This window comes from Corvus moneduloides, chromosome 12, assembly GCF_009650955.1.
Source record: "Corvus moneduloides isolate bCorMon1 chromosome 12, bCorMon1.pri, whole genome shotgun sequence".
Taxonomy (NCBI): domain Eukaryota; kingdom Metazoa; phylum Chordata; class Aves; order Passeriformes; family Corvidae; genus Corvus; species Corvus moneduloides.
This window is the reverse complement of record NC_045487.1, coordinates 7,463,141-7,479,518: the sequence shown is the minus strand read 5'-3', so window position 1 is coordinate 7,479,518 and position 16,378 is coordinate 7,463,141. Positions and strand designations below refer to the sequence as shown.

At 57.1% G+C, this 16,378-nt stretch overlaps 1 protein-coding gene across 5 annotated transcripts; it reads left to right on the top strand.

Moving 5' to 3' along the window:
- The first annotated feature begins 1,274 nt into the window (after positions 1-1,274).
- Positions 1,275-15,360, top strand: SLC9A5 (solute carrier family 9 member A5). Of its 5 annotated transcripts, none has more exons than XM_032121432.1 (16): positions 1,275-1,419; positions 6,427-6,729; positions 7,392-7,555; positions 7,841-7,919; positions 8,640-8,817; positions 8,948-9,168; positions 9,353-9,555; positions 10,066-10,155; positions 10,284-10,354; positions 11,016-11,145; positions 11,306-11,394; positions 11,531-11,657; positions 11,787-11,957; positions 12,520-12,589; positions 12,745-12,876; positions 13,254-15,360. In XM_032121432.1, the coding sequence occupies exons 1-16, from the start codon at positions 1,287-1,289 to the stop codon at positions 13,718-13,720; spliced, it is 2,628 nt and encodes an 875-aa protein (XP_031977323.1). In that variant the 5' UTR covers positions 1,275-1,286; the 3' UTR covers positions 13,721-15,360. The 5 variants fall into 5 exon arrangements, with proteins under 5 accessions (XP_031977323.1, XP_031977324.1, XP_031977321.1 ...); XM_032121433.1 differs by having other exon boundaries at positions 8,948-9,186; positions 9,353-9,489; XM_032121430.1 differs by having other exon boundaries at positions 8,948-9,186.
- The last annotated feature ends 1,018 nt before the right edge of the window (positions 15,361-16,378 follow it).

Sequence of the window (16,378 nt, the reverse complement as noted above, 5' to 3'; positions counted from 1 at the left end):
CATCCTGGGGCAGGGGGAAAGCAGCACAGGATGAGCTTCCTGGATCCAGGGGTGTTGTGGGGCTGCCCTGGAAATGGGACATGCTGAGCTCAAACTGCAAAGCAAAGCTTGTGTAAAACCCATTTTACTTTCTCTTTGACAATGACAATGTTGGATGTTGGACAATGACAATTGTTGTTGGACAATGACAATGATCAGATGTGGTGGAGCAGTGGGCAGGGAGCTTTCCCCTTGCTCCTGCCTCCAGACTGTGTTCCCCAGCCGTTGGCTTCTGCTGGCAAACATTTGTAGCACATTTGTACCCAGGCAGAGAGATGGGAAAAGGCAATGCCACAGAGGCTACCAGGGAAGTGTCCTGTGGCCCATTCCTACCTGGCCAGTGGGCTCAGCCTGGCACTCAGCATCCGAGAGTGCCCATGCCATAGGCACTACCAGCCAGCGGTCTTGCTCTGGTTAAGGTGTCCTGTCCTGTCCTCCAGATCAGAGCTGGCTCTCCATGGAGCACTCTGCCAGTGTCTCTTCTTGCCCCCTGGCGAGCATCCCCTCTCCCTGGGCTGCTTGGGCATAGCTTGCTGCCCACCCAGGACATGGGGTCCTGGATCTCCTGGATTGGGAGCCTCAGGGATGGGGTGTGGGAGATGGGGCACCTCCCAGAGCATGGGGGATGGCCTAATCAGCAAGCAGGAGGTTTTAGGAGTATCTGAGAGGGGCTGAGGAGATAAAGGGGAGACAGAAATCTTGGGGACCCCCCTGGGGTGCTCCCAGGCTGGTGCTCAGGCAGCACCTGGGGCAGGGGTGGATGGTTTCAGCTGGGAAGGGGCTGGCTGGGAGGGGGATTGAGTGTGGGGGAAGACCGGGAATTTGGTGGGTGCGTGAGGACTAAGCCAGGGTGGGGGGACTCAGACAAAGCAGAGGCACGGGGGGAGGGCATGGGGGAGCAGGGTGATGCAGGTGGCACCGGGACAGCTGCAGAGAGGACTGAGACAGGGGCAGGGGACTAGCATGGGGCAGCGGGCTCCGGGAGGGTGCGGATGAGCTGGGATGGACGGGGGAATGCAAGGGGTGAGCAGGGTGGTTCTGGGGTCCGGGGCAGGTGCTGAGCCCTGGGGCAGTACCGGGGCTGCCGAGGTCCGGGGCGGGCCGGTGCCGGGCGGGGCGGGGAGCGGCGGGCGGGGCTCGTGGCGTGGGGAGCGGGGGCCGTCCCGGCGCATCCCCACGTGCGCGTGACGCGGGCGGGGGCCGGGACCGCGACCGCGGCGGAGCGGAGCGGCGGGAGCGGCGGGGCCATGCAGCCCCCGGCGGCCTCCCCCGGCCCCGCCGCCCCGGCGGGAGCCGAGCTGCTGCGGTGGCAGTGGCGGGAGGTGCAGGCGCCCTGCCTGGTGGCCGCTTGGATCCTGGTAGCCAGCCTGGCCAAGATCGGTGAGTGTCCCCGTGTCCCCACCCGCTCCGGTCCCCCGGGAGCAGCCGTGCCCACCCCCGGGCAGGCAGGGGGGATGCGGCATTCCCGGCGGGCGCGGGGCAGCCGGGACGAGGAGTGTCACCGCAAGCCGGGACGCAGGTCATGGGGACAAATCCGGCTGGTCACCACCCTCAGCTGGGCTGCGGAGGTCGGGGATCACCCCACATCTTCCGTGCCCTGGCGTGGGGTGATGTGCGGCGACGGGGTGAAGGTACCACCCGAAGGAAAAGGTGGGGGCCTGGGCTGTATTTCCTGCGAGGGATGGATGGATGGATAGATGGGTGGGCACAGAGAAGGGATGGGTCATGAGAAGAGAAGCCCCAAAGGATGTCCCGTGTTCCCAAAGGCTGGCACAGCACCTGCCATTGGCAGGTCTAGAAGCCATTGTTCCCCACCACAGCCCCGGGGAAAGGCTCGGTGGTGCCAGTGCCAGGCAGGATGTGCCCCCAGCAGCCTGGGGATGGCAGGTGCCTGCAGTCTCCTCTGGTGGGTCACTCCAGATTGGGTTGGCCTCGGACTCTTGTGCTCCCCAGCACAGGACCACGCAGCTGGAGGAGGCTCTGCTGTGAGAGGCTGCGTGGGAAGGCACAATGAGGATGTGTGTGAGCTGCGCAGGGCTGGGCTCCCCAGCAGCTCCTGGGGCGCTGGGGAGGGAACACCCGTGTGTGGGTGCCAAGCAGGGGTACCCAGAGGGCTGTTCCCCCACAGTGCCCCTGCCTGCTGTGCTGGACCCAGGGGATGAGATCATGACCTTGAGCCAGGTTTTCTCCTCAGGCACCCCACTGTGGGCACAGCCCCTGTGGTGGGGGCGCAGACACCCTCTTAGTTTTGAGTCAGATCAAGAAATGTGGGTTCAGAGTTAGGCAGCAGAATCTCTGAGCAGCCAGGGACCTGCAGCAGCACTCGTTACACCGGGGACAGCTACAGCTGTGACCGCCAGCTGGCCTCTGTCCCAAGCATGATTGTGGATCTTCCGTTCCTCTCCTTCCTCACCTTCTCGCAACAGAGACCTAGAGCCTCGCGAGGAATGAATTAAAAGGTATCATGAGCTTAAAAATACAACACTCTGCTGTAGCTGTGCCACCTCCAGCTGCCGAGTGCGTCCCTCCTACCTGCAGAAGATCAGAGAGAAAATTCCCTTCCCTAGCTGTTATTTTCTTCTCTGCAACCTCTCCCTGGAGCTGCTCCCTGTGCAGGTTTCCACTGACACGCTCCCCTCAGCCACCCTGGATTTTGTGCGGGTGGCTGCAGTTGGGCCTGAGCTGGGATCATTCCCAAGCCCCCAGATCTGCCACATTCTTCCAGGCCTGAGGCGAACTGATGGCCACTCTCCTTCTCTGTGTGTGAGAAGGATAGATGGGTGGGCACAGAGGAGGGAAGCCAGATGTGAACCCTGATGGCAGATAGCTTCGAGCTGCCGGGCTTAGTGTATCCGAGGGGTCCAATGGATGCTCAAAGCCTGGAGCCAATAGCGACACCCAGACCTGGAGGCACGGCTGCAGGCAGTGCCCTGCCATGGGTGTCCCCAGAGATGGCACGTTCGGTCCCCAGGCTGCATGGGAGTCCACAGAGGAGATGAACCAGGGGTGGAGGATTTTGGGGAGCAGAGAGGGCAGCGCCAGCTGTGGCAACCGTGGACGCTGGGTGTAGGCTGGTGCAGAGGATCCGTTGTGGTTGTGGCTCTGGGCTGACAGCTCACACCCCTGTGACTGCAGGGGAGGAAGCGGCCCCACGCCCGGGTGATGGGGAAATGACACTGTGGGCTCTGTTCTCAGAAGCAGTCACGATGCTGGGGTGACCCAAGCCAGCAAACACCCGGGGCAGGGAAAAGCTGGCTTGGGTGTTGCCTTCCTGCACAGCAAGGCATCATCCGGGCTTTGCTGCCTTTTCCATCCACAGTCAGAGCACAGGATGTGGGGAACACAGAGGTGATGAGCATTGCCCCAAACATTCTCCTTACACATAGCTGCCCCACGGGCAGGAGTTTGCCAGCAGACAGATGTTTTCTATGCAGCAGCAATGCAACCATCTCTTCTCACACCATCACCTCTGTCCCCAGCTGCTCATGTCCTGGTTTAGGTGTTTTGCCATTTCCCAAGCTCTGGAGGAGCAGAGCAGGTTTTGGCCCTGAGTTCTGTTAATAGCAAATCCTTTATTATGGATGCCTGAGTATGGATTATGTCTCCGAAGTTAATTCACATGTGGCTAAGTTACTGTTGCTGTGGGAACCTTTAGTGCTGAAATCCTTGCCTAGCTTGTATAAAATTAGAGCTCGTTCCTCCTGTCCCCACTGGCTGCTCTCTGTGACACAGGAGAGCTCGTGTGCTGCCATTTCCTGGGGAGGGTGGCAGCTTTCCACAACAGCCAGGAGATTTTTGGACAAGCATGATCTTTCCCACTGATGGTTCTCTTTTGCTTTCCCAAGTTTCTGGCTTGCTGGAAGCAATTATAGAACCATAGAATGGTTTGAGTTGGAAGGGACCTTAGAGATTATCCTTTTCCAACTACCTTTCCATGGGCAGGGACACCTTCCACTAGATCAGGTTGCTCAAAGCCCCATCCAACCTGGCCTTGAACACTTCCATGATGGATGACAGCCAGGATCCATGTCCCCACAGCATCCCTGCACGCTCTCCTGGGTCTCTCCAGCCAGCCAGGACATAGCTCCACGGCATGGGGAATGCAGATGGGTTGCCAAAGCAGAGAGCAGGGATCTTGGCAATGTTCCTGAGAATGCAGAAAGGGGCTGGACGCCTCGTTCCCTTCTTGAAAACTTCAGAGCTTTGTTCCCGTGGGTGGGAAGCGGCTTTGCAGCCTGCTGCAGGCGCTGAGTGAGCACCATTCGTCCACTGGTGAAGGCAGCTTGTGTGGGGTGAACAATGCTCTGCAATGATTTGTGCAGTCATTTAGCAGGAATTTGGCCTGGATGAAGCCCAGCCAGCATTTCCTCAGGCTGTGGGTCTGCTTGGAGGGCTGTAGTGTCCATATCATCACAGTCTCCAGGGATGTATTGCAGCCCATAGCAGTGAGCAGAGGTGGCTGGGGCTTCAGGGGGGAATGCCCCAGGCTCTGTAGCTGGGATGTTCAGTGGCAGAGCTATGGCAGAGGCTTGGCCTGGGTGCTCTCTCCTATTGATGTGGTTGGTGGTGGAGCTGCAGGTCACGCTGCCCCTGGGCTCACTGCTCTGCCCCTGCCAGCTGCAGCAGTGCTCCTGCTGTATTATGGCAGGGAGCCAGTGCCGGGGCATAGATGGGGCTCACCATGCCAGGGAGCAACCTCTTGAGGTCCTCAACTAAAGGAAAAGTGGCCCTTAGCCTGCACATTGGGTGGTGGGCTCAAAGATGTTGTCTCTTGTTGTGAACCAGATCTTTAACATTGAATTATCTCCTCTAATTCAGAGCTCAGCTGTGGTGAAGGAAAGAAAATCACCTAAGAGGTGCTGGGAAAGGAGAAAGGAAGAACACCGGGAGGCCACAACCTCATTTCCCCAGGTGTCCACATCTCAGGGACACTGGGACCTGTCCCAGAAGGATAGAGCAGGACCAGGAAAATGACAAGGACATAGAGACAGGGAAACCTACTGATGAAGTACTGCCTGTTCCTGGGCTCCTCTCCAGGTCTATGCCACTGGAGACAGCACCCTGGGCTAGGCAGACCTTACGCTCTGTGCATGGGGGTTCTGAAGGAGGGAAGCAGCAGAGTGACCTAGGGTTGGTGCACAACCATAGCACAATTTTCCTTCTGGAGGGGTAGCTTGGCACAAGCAATGGGCACCTTTAGTCCAGCTAAAGGATTTTAGGGACTGGGTTTTGGGGTTGGCAGCAGGGCTGGGCTTGCAGCCAAGTGATGGCTCAGAGCCTACCCTGATGTCCCTTGTACCTGCTGGGTGCACAAGGACAGAGGTGGCTCTCGAAGTGCCTGGAGGAACCCATTCCCCAGGAGATTTTTTCATCTGATGGCCAAGTCATGAGACAGAGCTGGGCTGGATGTCACAAGTGATGGCAGAACTCAATGATGAGGAGACAAAACCACTGTGACCCTCAACAGCTTTTCCCCAGGCAATGCCCTTTTGTGGGGACAGCAAAAATACAGCACCTTGTGCTGGTGAGGAGAAACCCCCAGCGATGTGGGGTTGCCTGCCTGGAAGCTGGACTGATTTGGGATTACACAGGACACCCTGCCATGGGGGACAAGGGTGCCTGGAGGAACGAATCCCCTGTGCTGGCTGGCGTGGCATCCTGCTGGGCTGTGCCTGAGCACAGGCTCACTGCCACGTTACTGATGGATGAATACCAGGGCATCCTCTGCTTGCTTTAGAAAATACATCCTGTTCCACGGCAGCTTAAGATTTGGCCCAAGCCTTGCATGGAATAAACTGATTATTCCAAGCATCTCTGAATCTGCAGCTCCCGAGTGCCTGTGTTTTTGCATGCAGGTAGATTAGCTAGTGCTGAGGGAGGTTGTGCTCTGGCATGGCTTGTGCTGCGGTGGTTTTCATGCTGCCCTGGCTGCTGGCTCAGACGGATGCAAACAAGGTCACCCTGTCACCAGGGCTGAGCATCCTTGTCTCCGAGTGGGGTATGGTGCTGGTGCACCAGGATTTCTTCACTTGAGCAGCAGCCAGCAGTGCTCGTGACACTGGGAACGTGCTCGCTGCCTGCTTTAAACCTTTAAGTGCAGATACCAGAAGCCAAGAAAAGTAAAATGCCTGGCTGATTGGCTTATTAGACAGTTGCTGAGGAGGAGAGGGAAATCCTAAAGAGTTAGGGACCTGAAATCCTGACCTGGGAGGCAGCTTGGAAGGTCTTCTCTGCACACATGGCCACAGAGCAGCCTTTCCATAGGTGTTTCCTTGTTCTCCTCCCATCCATCATGCATTACCCAACCCTTCTGTGAAGCCTGTGGATTTGGAATTCTCTCTCCACGTGATTGTTTGGCTGATGCTCTCATTCTTCGTTTTCTTCTAGTTTTCCACCTGTCAAGGAAGGTGACATCCATTGTCCCGGAGAGCTGCCTCCTCATCCTGCTGGGGCTGGGCCTGGGGGGCATCGTGTTGGCTGTGGCGAAGAAGGCTGAGTACCAACTGGAGCCCAACATGTTCTTCCTCTTCCTTCTGCCCCCCATCGTCCTGGACTCGGGGTACTTCATGCCCAGCCGGCTGTTCTTTGACAACATCGGTGCCATCCTCACCTACGCTGTGGTGGGCACACTCTGGAACTCCTTCGCCACCGGCACCGCGCTCTGGGGGCTGCACCGGGCCGGGCTCATGGGTGGGTGTACAGGGCTGCCCAGCTTGGACCACATTCCGAAAAAATAGGCTGGAGGTGCAAAGCACCCCCAATTTCATAGCCCACTGCCTCTCCCTGCTGTGGATTCCTAGGACTTACAGCACGAGTAGGGTCCTGACATCCTGCGAATGGTGCTCTGGCAGGACGGTCAAGCGTGCAGGACAGACAGGCCCTGCTTGGCACTGGGCTGACTCATGTCTTTGCTATTTTTGTCTGCCGACCTTGGCTAGCATTGCTGGCTCACTGCCAGTGTTTCCTCTCCTTGGCTGGAGCCACTGGCCCTGGCTGGCCTGGGCTGTGTTTTGAGCTCTCCTGAGCCCTGAGGAATCACTTGATGCCTGGACCCGAGGTGGGGCTGCTGAGCTGCCTTTGGTGGTACCTGCTGGAGGAGCAGTGATGCACCTGGGTGCCAACGGGGACACCCCTCATGCTCCTCTCATGTTACAGCAAGAATTCCCTAAGCCCTGCTTTTTCAGGGGCACCCTGGAGGTCTGGGAATTCTTTTGGGCTCATCCCGCTGCACTCCCTGTTGAGATACTGCAGCCAAGTCCCTGGGATCAGATGAGGGACAGGCTTGTTTCTGCCTGGGGAGAGGGGCTCTGGGGTGGCTGGTTTGCCTGACCCTGGTCCTTCTGTCCTGACAGATCCAGGTGTTGAAGCTGGGCTGATGGATTTCCTGCTCTTTGGCAGCCTGATTTCAGCTGTGGACCCTGTGGCAGTCCTGGCTGTCTTCGAAGAGGTCCATGTTAATGAGACCCTCTTCATCATTGTGTTTGGCGAGTCTCTCCTGAATGATGCTGTCACCGTGGTGAGTTGCAACTTGGGGACTCTAATGTTGAGCCCAACATGGTCCAAGGTGCTGGACTCCCCCAGGATGGGCAGAGGATGCAGGTGACATCCCCAAGCTCGGGGCAGACCCATGGCATGCTCTCTTGGCCTTTCCTCTCTCCTGGCCCTGGGAGACTTTGCCTGCTGAAATGAGCTGTTACCTGACAGGTTTGGGGCAGGAAATGCCTCTTCCACAGGACTCATCCTCCCCCTCTCAAGGCAGGGCAATGTCCTGCATTTCTCAAGGGATTTGCCTTGCCTACAGGTGCTGTACAAGGTCTTCAACTCTTTTGTGGAGCTGGGCCCAGCACACATCCACGCCACAGACTACGTGAAGGGGGTAGGTGAGTAATTGCCACACCAGCCCCTCCATCTCTTCCTCTGTTGTGGAAGTGGAGGGGGGCAAGCACAGGAGCTGTTGTCCTGTGAGGTGGGCACCGAGCACCAGAGCTGTATCATCTCCATGCATCACACGCCAGCCATCAGCATAGAATTGCAGAATTGTTTGGGCTGGAAGGGACCTTAAAGACCATCTTCTTCCAACCCCCCTGCCATGAGCAGGGACACCTTCCCCTAGACCAGGTTTTTCAGAGCCCCATCCAACCTGGCCTTGAACACTTCCATGATGGATGACAGCCACAGCTTCACTGGCCAATCTGTGCCAGTGCCTCGCCACCCTCACAGGGAAGAATTTCTTCCTAATACCCAATCTAATCCTGCCCTCTGTCAGTTTGAAGCCATTCCCCCTTGTCCTGTCACTCCATGCCCATGTGAAAAGTCCTTCTCCAGCTCTTTCAGAGTACCCTTTAGGTACTGGAAGAGCTTCTGAGGTCTCCCCAGAGTCTTCTCCAGGCTGAACAACCCCAACTCTATTAGCCTGTCCCCATAGCAGAGGTGTTCCAGGGGACGCTTTGGGATCATCCAAGGCTCCATGCTCCATTAGATGCTTTGGTGGAGACCTGGGTGGGAACATGGCATTTGGCCAGCCCAGCGTGGTGTGGCTGTGGGGCACAGGAGCTGGGCCCACTTGCTTATGGTGCAAATGAGTCTTCTCCTCCCACCAGCCTCCTTCTTCCTGGTGAGCCTGGGGGGCACAGCCGTGGGGCTGCTCTTCGCCTTCCTGCTGGCCCTGATCACGCGGTTCACCAAGCGCGTGCGCATCATTGAGCCACTCTTTGTCTTCCTCCTGGCCTACGTCGCGTACCTTGCTGCCGAGATGGTCTCGCTCTCTGCCATCCTGGCGTGAGTACTGGGGTGTCCCCCAGGGGAGCCCAGGAAATTGGGGTTGCAGTGCTGAGCAGCGAGAGGCAGTGAGTAGACCCACTCCTCATCCCGCTGTAGGGCCATGCCAGCTCCTTCTGCCCCTCTGCAGAGTCACCTTCTGTGGGATCTGCTGCAAGAAGTACGTGGAAGCCAACATCTCCCAGAAATCCCGCACCACTGTCAAGTACACCATGAAGACACTGGCCAGCAGCTCAGAGACCATCATCTTCATGTTTCTGGGCATCTCAGCTGTGGACACCTCCAAGTGGACATGGGACACGGCACTGGTGCTGGGCACCCTGTTCTTTATCCTGCTCTTCAGAGCTGTGGGTCAGTCTGTCCCACTGTGTATGTGGCCGGTAGCACACAGCCCTTTTCATGCCAAAAAGGGATATTCCCCAAGAAAGGTTGGGGCACAAGGCCAGCCATGGATCCTGGCTGGGATTTTGTGCTGTCTCCTGGAGCAGGCAGGGTTGTTCCAGCATTCCAGGCTCTCCTTCTCCTTCTTACCCAGGTGTTGTCCTCCAGACCTACGTGCTCAACCGCTTCCGTCTGATCCCCCTGGACAAGATCGACCAGGTGGTCATGTCATATGGTGGGCTCCGTGGGGCCGTGGCCTTCGCCCTGGTCATCCTGCTGGACAGGGAAAAGGTGAAAGCCAAGGACTACTTTGTGGCAACGACCATCGTGGTGGTGTTCTTCACTGTCATTGTGCAGGTGAGGATGGGCACTGTGCCCTCCTCCAGCACTGCTTTCTTGCCCCAGAACTGGCCTGGGGACATGTGCTTTGGGAAAGTATCTTTTTTCAAGTGACCTTTGTTCCTCGGTGCTTTCTGGCACCCCATCCATCAGCAGGTGTGCAGGACTGCTATGGGGACTGTTGCTAGGGCGGGGCCATGGCTCACATTCTTTTCCCACTGGCCTTTTTTTCTGTGACTGGCTCCAGGAGCTCCACGAGTGTGTGCCTGACTGGGCTGTTCTCTTTACAAAGCTGCTGATGGGCAGGCATTCAGTGCCCTGGGAAGGGAAGCCACAGGGAGGATGAATATGAATCTAGGGGAAGGAGGACTGGGGGTGTGCACCACGGCACAGGGGTCGGGTTGGTAGGGGCATGTGTGGCTGGCACAGCCACTGTCCCGTCACTTCGTGCTGCTTCTGCTCCCCATGCCCCAGCCATGCACCCTCTCGCCCTCCCAGTCTTTCCCTTGCCTTCTCCTGCCATTCTAGGGCCTCACCATCAAACCCCTGGTGACGTGGCTGAAGGTGAAGCGCAGTGACCACCACAAACCCACGCTGAACGAGGAGCTGCATGAGCACGTAGGTGATAGTGCCAGAGGCTGCCCAGCTCCCCACACATGTGGGGCTGGGCGAGGGCCGTGTATGACCTCGGCACCCCCGGGTCACCCGCAGCCTTGCCACCACTCACCCTCTTCCCCTCACTCAAGGCCTTTGACCACATCCTGGCAGCGGTGGAGGACATCGTAGGGCACCATGGCTACCACTACTGGCGGGACAAGTGAGTGTCTCAGACAGGATCCTCTGCTGACTGCTGGGTGAATGGGAGACACGTGCCAGCGACAGGGACATTGCAGGGTTCTCACAGGAGGACCAGGAAGTCTGCATGTCTGTCCATCAGTCTGGATAGGTACCATCTGGCTGCTGTTGTGCAGCAGATCAAGATCACAAAAGCATCCCAGAGAGAGGTCAGGGAGGTGTGGTTGGGGATGCTGTGGAGCTGGCATTGCTTGCCAGGGTCAGAACTTGGGGTGTCCATGTTGGTGGCAATGGCCCTCTGCCTCCTCACAGATGGAGCTGTGCTGGGCACTGAGAAGGGAGCAGCCCTGTTCCTGCCTGGGCAGTGTTTATCTGCAGCACGGTGACAGGAAAAGGATGCAAAAAGCCTGTTTCCTGCAGGGGAAGTGCTCCAGCAGGGTGGCCTCAGTCCTACTCCCACTGCCTCCCGCAGACCCGCTGGTGTCTGGCTTCCCCTTGGGCAGGCTGAAGGGTCACTGTGTCCCCTCCCCTCCTGCTCTCCCTGGTGCACAGCCACGTCCTGCGTGCCCAGCCTCTCTTCGCCATACTTTGGACACTTTGGACACTCAGCCTTGTGTGGGTGGATATCCCTGGCTGTGGTACTCCATGGGAGCTAAACTGCTTGTGTCTTCATCTCATGGCAGGTGGGAGCAGTTTGACAAGAAATATCTGAGCCAGCTCCTGATGCGGAAATCTGCCTACAGGCTGCGGGATGAGATCTGGGATGTTTACTACAAGCTGAACATCCGTGATGCTATCAGCTTTGTCGATCAGGTACAGGCAGTAGTGGTGTCCAGGCAGCAGGATGGCCCTGGCAGGAGAGGTTCCCCTCATGTATGACTACATGTGCACCCTCTGGCCAGGCAGTGAGGACCTCCCCAGCCCAGCTGGGTCCTTGCTGTCCTGATGCCAGCCTTGTCTTCCCACCTCCCAGGGTGGCCACGTGCACTCGGCTGCCAAGCTGGCACTGCCCTCCATGCCCAGCCGCACATCCATGTCAGAGTCGTCAGTCACAAACCTCCTGTGAGTACGAGCATCCCTATGAGCCCCTGGACAGACCTCGCTGGACCTCACAGCCGCCCTCTTCCCTGGGGGCTGGCACAATATTGCCATGGAGCCCAACCCCTCCATCTCCATCTCCATCTCCATCTCCCCGCAGGAGGGAGAGTGGGAGTGGCGCATGCCTGGACCTGCAGGTGATCGACACGGTGCGGAGCCGCCGGGACAAGGAGGACGCTGCCATGCACCACGTGCTGCGAGGGAGCCTCTACAAGCCCCGCCGGAGGGTGAGCACTCCCGGGCCACGGTGTGCAGCTGACCCCAAGGGGAGCAGCACCTGCAAGAGAAGCAGGGATGGATGATGCTCTGTGGGGCCAGCTGCTCACCCTGTGTCTCTTTGCCTCTCCCTCGGCCAGTACAAGGCCAGCTACAGCCGTCACTTCATCTCTCCAGATAAACAAGAGCGCCAAGATAAAGAAATCTTCCGGCAGAACATGAAGAGGCGTCTGGAGACCTTCAAGTCCACAAAGCACAATGTCTGCTCCTCCAAGAGCAAGGCCAGGCTGAAGGAAAAAGGCAGGAAAAAGGCAAGTCCTCCCCAAGCTACTGTTCTTCTCCTAGCTCTGAGATTTGGCCTCCCCCAGGATGCAGTAAGAGAGGTCCTTTTGGGGTGTAGGTGAGGTGCTGCAGGGCATCAGCACCTCCCGAGCCAGAGGGGAAAGCAGCTCATCTCTTCTCAGTCCTGTTGATGCTGCATGTGAGCATTGTGTGTCCATGTGTCCCCAGCATGCCATCAGTGCTGTGGGGTGGCTCTTCACTGAGCAAAGCCCTGAAGGAGCCCCAGATTCGTTTTCCAAGAGCACTCAGCATAAAGCAGCCTCAATGTTGGTGCAGATCCAGGCTCAGAAGCGTGGCACTACATCTTGGATTGAGCCTTAGGTGTCTTCTTTTGTTTGGAGGCTTTTGAAGCCATTGCAGCTGAGCACTTCATTGTGGGGCCATGAAGATGTAAAGCCTAAGGACTAGGAACCATCTGCCATGTAGCCAGGGTGGGAATCTGTAAGCCCAATGTTGGCTGGCTCACAGGACCACCTGTTGCATTTGGGGCAGTACACAGGGCAGGTCCCAGCCGTTCCTCTTCTTTCACAGAAGAACATCTCTCTGACCAAAGAGGCACCCAATGGGAAGACACACAGAAATGTCCCCTGGCAGGATGCAGGTAAGGCCAGTGGCAGGTGAGGATGGCAGGTCCTGGCAAGGGGACCTGGTGGGATGGGATGGGAGCACGTGCTGTGCCTGCCCACTGCCAACTTGGTGGGACGACAACACCAGGGTTGTGCTAGCACCAAACCAACCCCCTTCATCTGCCTGCAGCTCCTGTCCTGGTGATGGTCAGCTCAGAGGAGGAGGAGAGCGATAGCTCAGAGACAGAGAAGGAGGATGATGAGGGGATTGTGTTCGTCGCTCGAGCCACTGATGAGGTCCTGCAGGGAAAGACAACTCCTGGTAGGCACCAGTGCTCCATGCCAGGGCAGCTGCCATTGGGTAGCTTGTCCTTCCCCTGCCTATGGAGCAAAGTTGCCTTGGCCTGGGCAAAACCAAAGTCAGCAGAGCATGAATGGGAGAATCGCTGTGCTCTGGAGGCATGGCAGAACCTCCTGGTGTCCTGCATCCCTGGGCCAGCACATGGTGTGATTCTTGGGGTTGTCCTGCACAGGGCAAGGAGATGGGCTCCATAATCCTTGTGGGTCCCTTCCAACTCAGGATATTCTAGGATTCTATGGCCATTTAGTAGTGGTTGGTTCTGCAATGTTTGCAGGGTCCAAGGAGAGACTGAGAGCTGTGCAAGCTCCCTCTCACTGTCCCTCCATCTGCATCTCCAGGCAGCCTGGATGTCTGCCCCAGCCCCTGCATCATCCCTCCATCACCAACCTTGGCAGAGAAGGAGCTGCCATGGAAAGGAGACCAGGCTGATCTGGCTGTTTATGTCTCCTCGGAGACCACCAAAATCGTGCCAGTGGATATGCAGAAGGCGTGGAACCAAAGCATCTCCTCCCTGGAGAGCATCGCTTCCCCCCCAGGCATCGAGAGTGGACCTCAGCACAGGAGACTCGCATGCCCTGTGCTGGAGGAGCAACCCCAGTCTGCAAGCCCGGCGATTCCAGAGCAGAGCTCTTGCTTCCAGTTCCCCAGCCATGTCTCCAAGAGCGGCCGGTCACAGAGTGACAGCAGCCCGGATGGTCCTGAGCAGCAGGAGCTGCAGCCTTTGATGGCCAAAGAGGAGCAGGGCAGGATGCCACCCACTGCAGAGACCAGGTGGCTGATGTTCAACAGAGCAAGCCACCTCTGAGGCACCCTGTGGATTGGGAAGGAGCTGAGAGCTGCAGACAGGCTGACCTGCTAACCTCTGTCTTGCATTGTAAAGCTTGTGTGTGTCTCCATAAACTCCAGGAGTGGCAGGAGAACCCAGCACTCCTCCTGGAGCTGTACTCCAGGGTGCGCTTTGCCCACGCACCTACCGATGCAAACCTGGTCAATAATTGGTCTTTGTGCTGCGACAGCAGGTACCAGCCCCTGTCCACCCAGGGAGGCATAGGTCCCAAATCTCATTCCTCCTTTCTGGTCCCTACAGATCTCTGCAGCTGGGAGGTTAGAGATACTTCTCGCAGGGCTGAGATCCCAAAGACTCGATCCTGTCATGGCTGTGCTGCCCTGAGGTGGTGGCTGCTGGCAAATGAGCTGTGGCTGCTCACAGGTGTAGAGTATGAGCTGATCTCCAGCCTGGCTGTGAGTAGGAGACCTCTGGCTGGGAGCAGTGCAGGTGCACAAGAGCCCGCCCACACCCAGTGACTGAGCCATTGACTTCAAGGTGGCCACGGTGCTGGTTCCTCACAGCACGCATGGAGCTCAGCCAGGAGCTCAGAGATAGGCTCCTTGCCACGACAGCTCTGTGTTCCCTGGGTTATGGAGGCACCACAGAGACAAGGCCATGAGTTTCTCAGGACTGGGAGCAGCGCTCCTGGGGTTTGGCTCCACCAGGAGCTGGACTAGTGAACCTGTACGCGCAGGGACTTCTCTAACAGCCAAACTGCTGTGCCAGCCTCATGCCTGTCACCTGGATGTGTTCCCAACAGCTGCAGTGTTCAGCTTTCTGGCTTTACTAGGAGGCAGCTGCCCTGCACAGCATCCTTGGTGTTCATTCTGCCCACGTCCCAGTCCCTTCAGCTGCCTGGGGTGCATCACCTGGGAGGACTGGTCATGGTGCAGGGCGTGGAGCGGGCAGCAGGTATGAATGTACATCAGGAACAGGGGTGATGGGTGTGAGCAGAGTGCATCTTCAAAGGTCTGTCCCCAACACCTGCATCCTAGCCACCCCTGCTCCCTCTTCAGAGGGTGGTGGGACCCGGTGGCCCACATGATGAATTATTTCTGGTGTGACTCCAACGGCCAAGAACTGCTCCCCAAGAACTGCTCAGCACACAGAAGAGCACAATGGCTGGGCACCAGCAGACCAGGAGGGTTGGGGGTGCTCCTCTTTAGGAAAAATGGGGACTTGGACTCTTAATGGTCCAAAGCAGATAAAAATCTGCCTGTTCCAGCTCTATGGGTGTGCTGAGACAGCAGGTGCCAAGGGGACACTTGGATGCACTGGGTGGGTGGGTGAGCCCAATGTGGAGCAGGTGAGCTGGTGGGACCACCAGCACTGTCAGCAGGCCTCAGCAGAGGCCCTTCAGCTCTGTACCTGTTCCACCAGATGAGCATGAGGTTTTTAAAAGGTTTTTATATAGTTTTGCATTTCTGGTATGACTTATTCTAGTTTCGATTTCTGATATTGGGCCGTACTAAATCTCTAGTTGGGTCAGTGTTTTCTGTAGCCATGGGCACCACAAATGACTCAAGACTTAATATATTATTTGCAAGGATATTGTTATAATGTGAAAATATATGCAGAGTATTTTGTAATGTTCAATAAACTGGAGTTGGAGCAGATGTTGTGTTCTGGTCTGTCTGCTGTCTGCCAACCTCTGCCCATCCTGGTTCGGTTCTCCTTTGCAGGTACCATGTCCCTGTGCCTTTCCATTTTTCTCCACCCTAGGCCCCAAGCCCCCTCTCAGCCTTGATGTGCCTAAATGAATTTCCTGGTTTCCATAAAGTTTGTGGAAAATGCGAAATTCTTTCCAAAGAGATGCTTGCCTGCAGCCATCATTAGGCTGTGCAGAGGGAGCAGCCGGCAAGAGGCTGGGCCCTTCTGCCCAGAGCTGTGGCTGCACAGCCACCAGCGTACTGGGAGCCCACATCTTCCCATGTCCTCTCTCCTTGCCAAAAATATATTTCAAAGGAGTCTGTTTCAGGGTATTCTGGGTCACAGGAGCCTCCTTGCATCGGTGTGTGCTGGTTTTGCTCTTCCCTTCATCTCCTGGTCTCTGCTTTTCCTGAAGGAGAGTAAATGTAGTTTACTTGACTCACAAGGTAGATGCTTGGCTTGTATTGAACCTGGCAACCACTATCACCCCCAGGTCCTTTTTGGCAGGGTGAAATGCAGCTCCTAGCCCTGTGAGCTTTGCACTGGCCCCTGTGGAAGCTCTTGCTCCTTGTGACATTCCCCATCTGCCTTGCATCCCAACAGCAATGCTGCTGGCTGAGCTGTGCTCTGTGTGCTGGACCTCAGTGCCAGCATCGCCTGCAGACACAATCGCCTTGGCAGTGCACCAGGCTGTGTGGGCCAGGTTGTTTCCTGGAAGAGGTGGGTCTGCAGCCTTTAGGTCCTCAGAGGAGGGAAAGCAGACATCTCAGCTTCAGGAAATGCTGGGGCTGGTTGCTGCTCTCTCATCTGGATATCTGAGCCTAGCAGCTAATGTGTGTGCAGGCTCTCCATGCCAGCAGCTCGGAGCCCCTTCTTCCCACTCTCAACCCCAGCCTTGTTGTGAGCAGGGATGGTGGCTCCTTGTCAGTTTTTATTCTTGTACTCCACTCTCTGTATTTTACCTTAGAGTGTCCTGCCTGCACT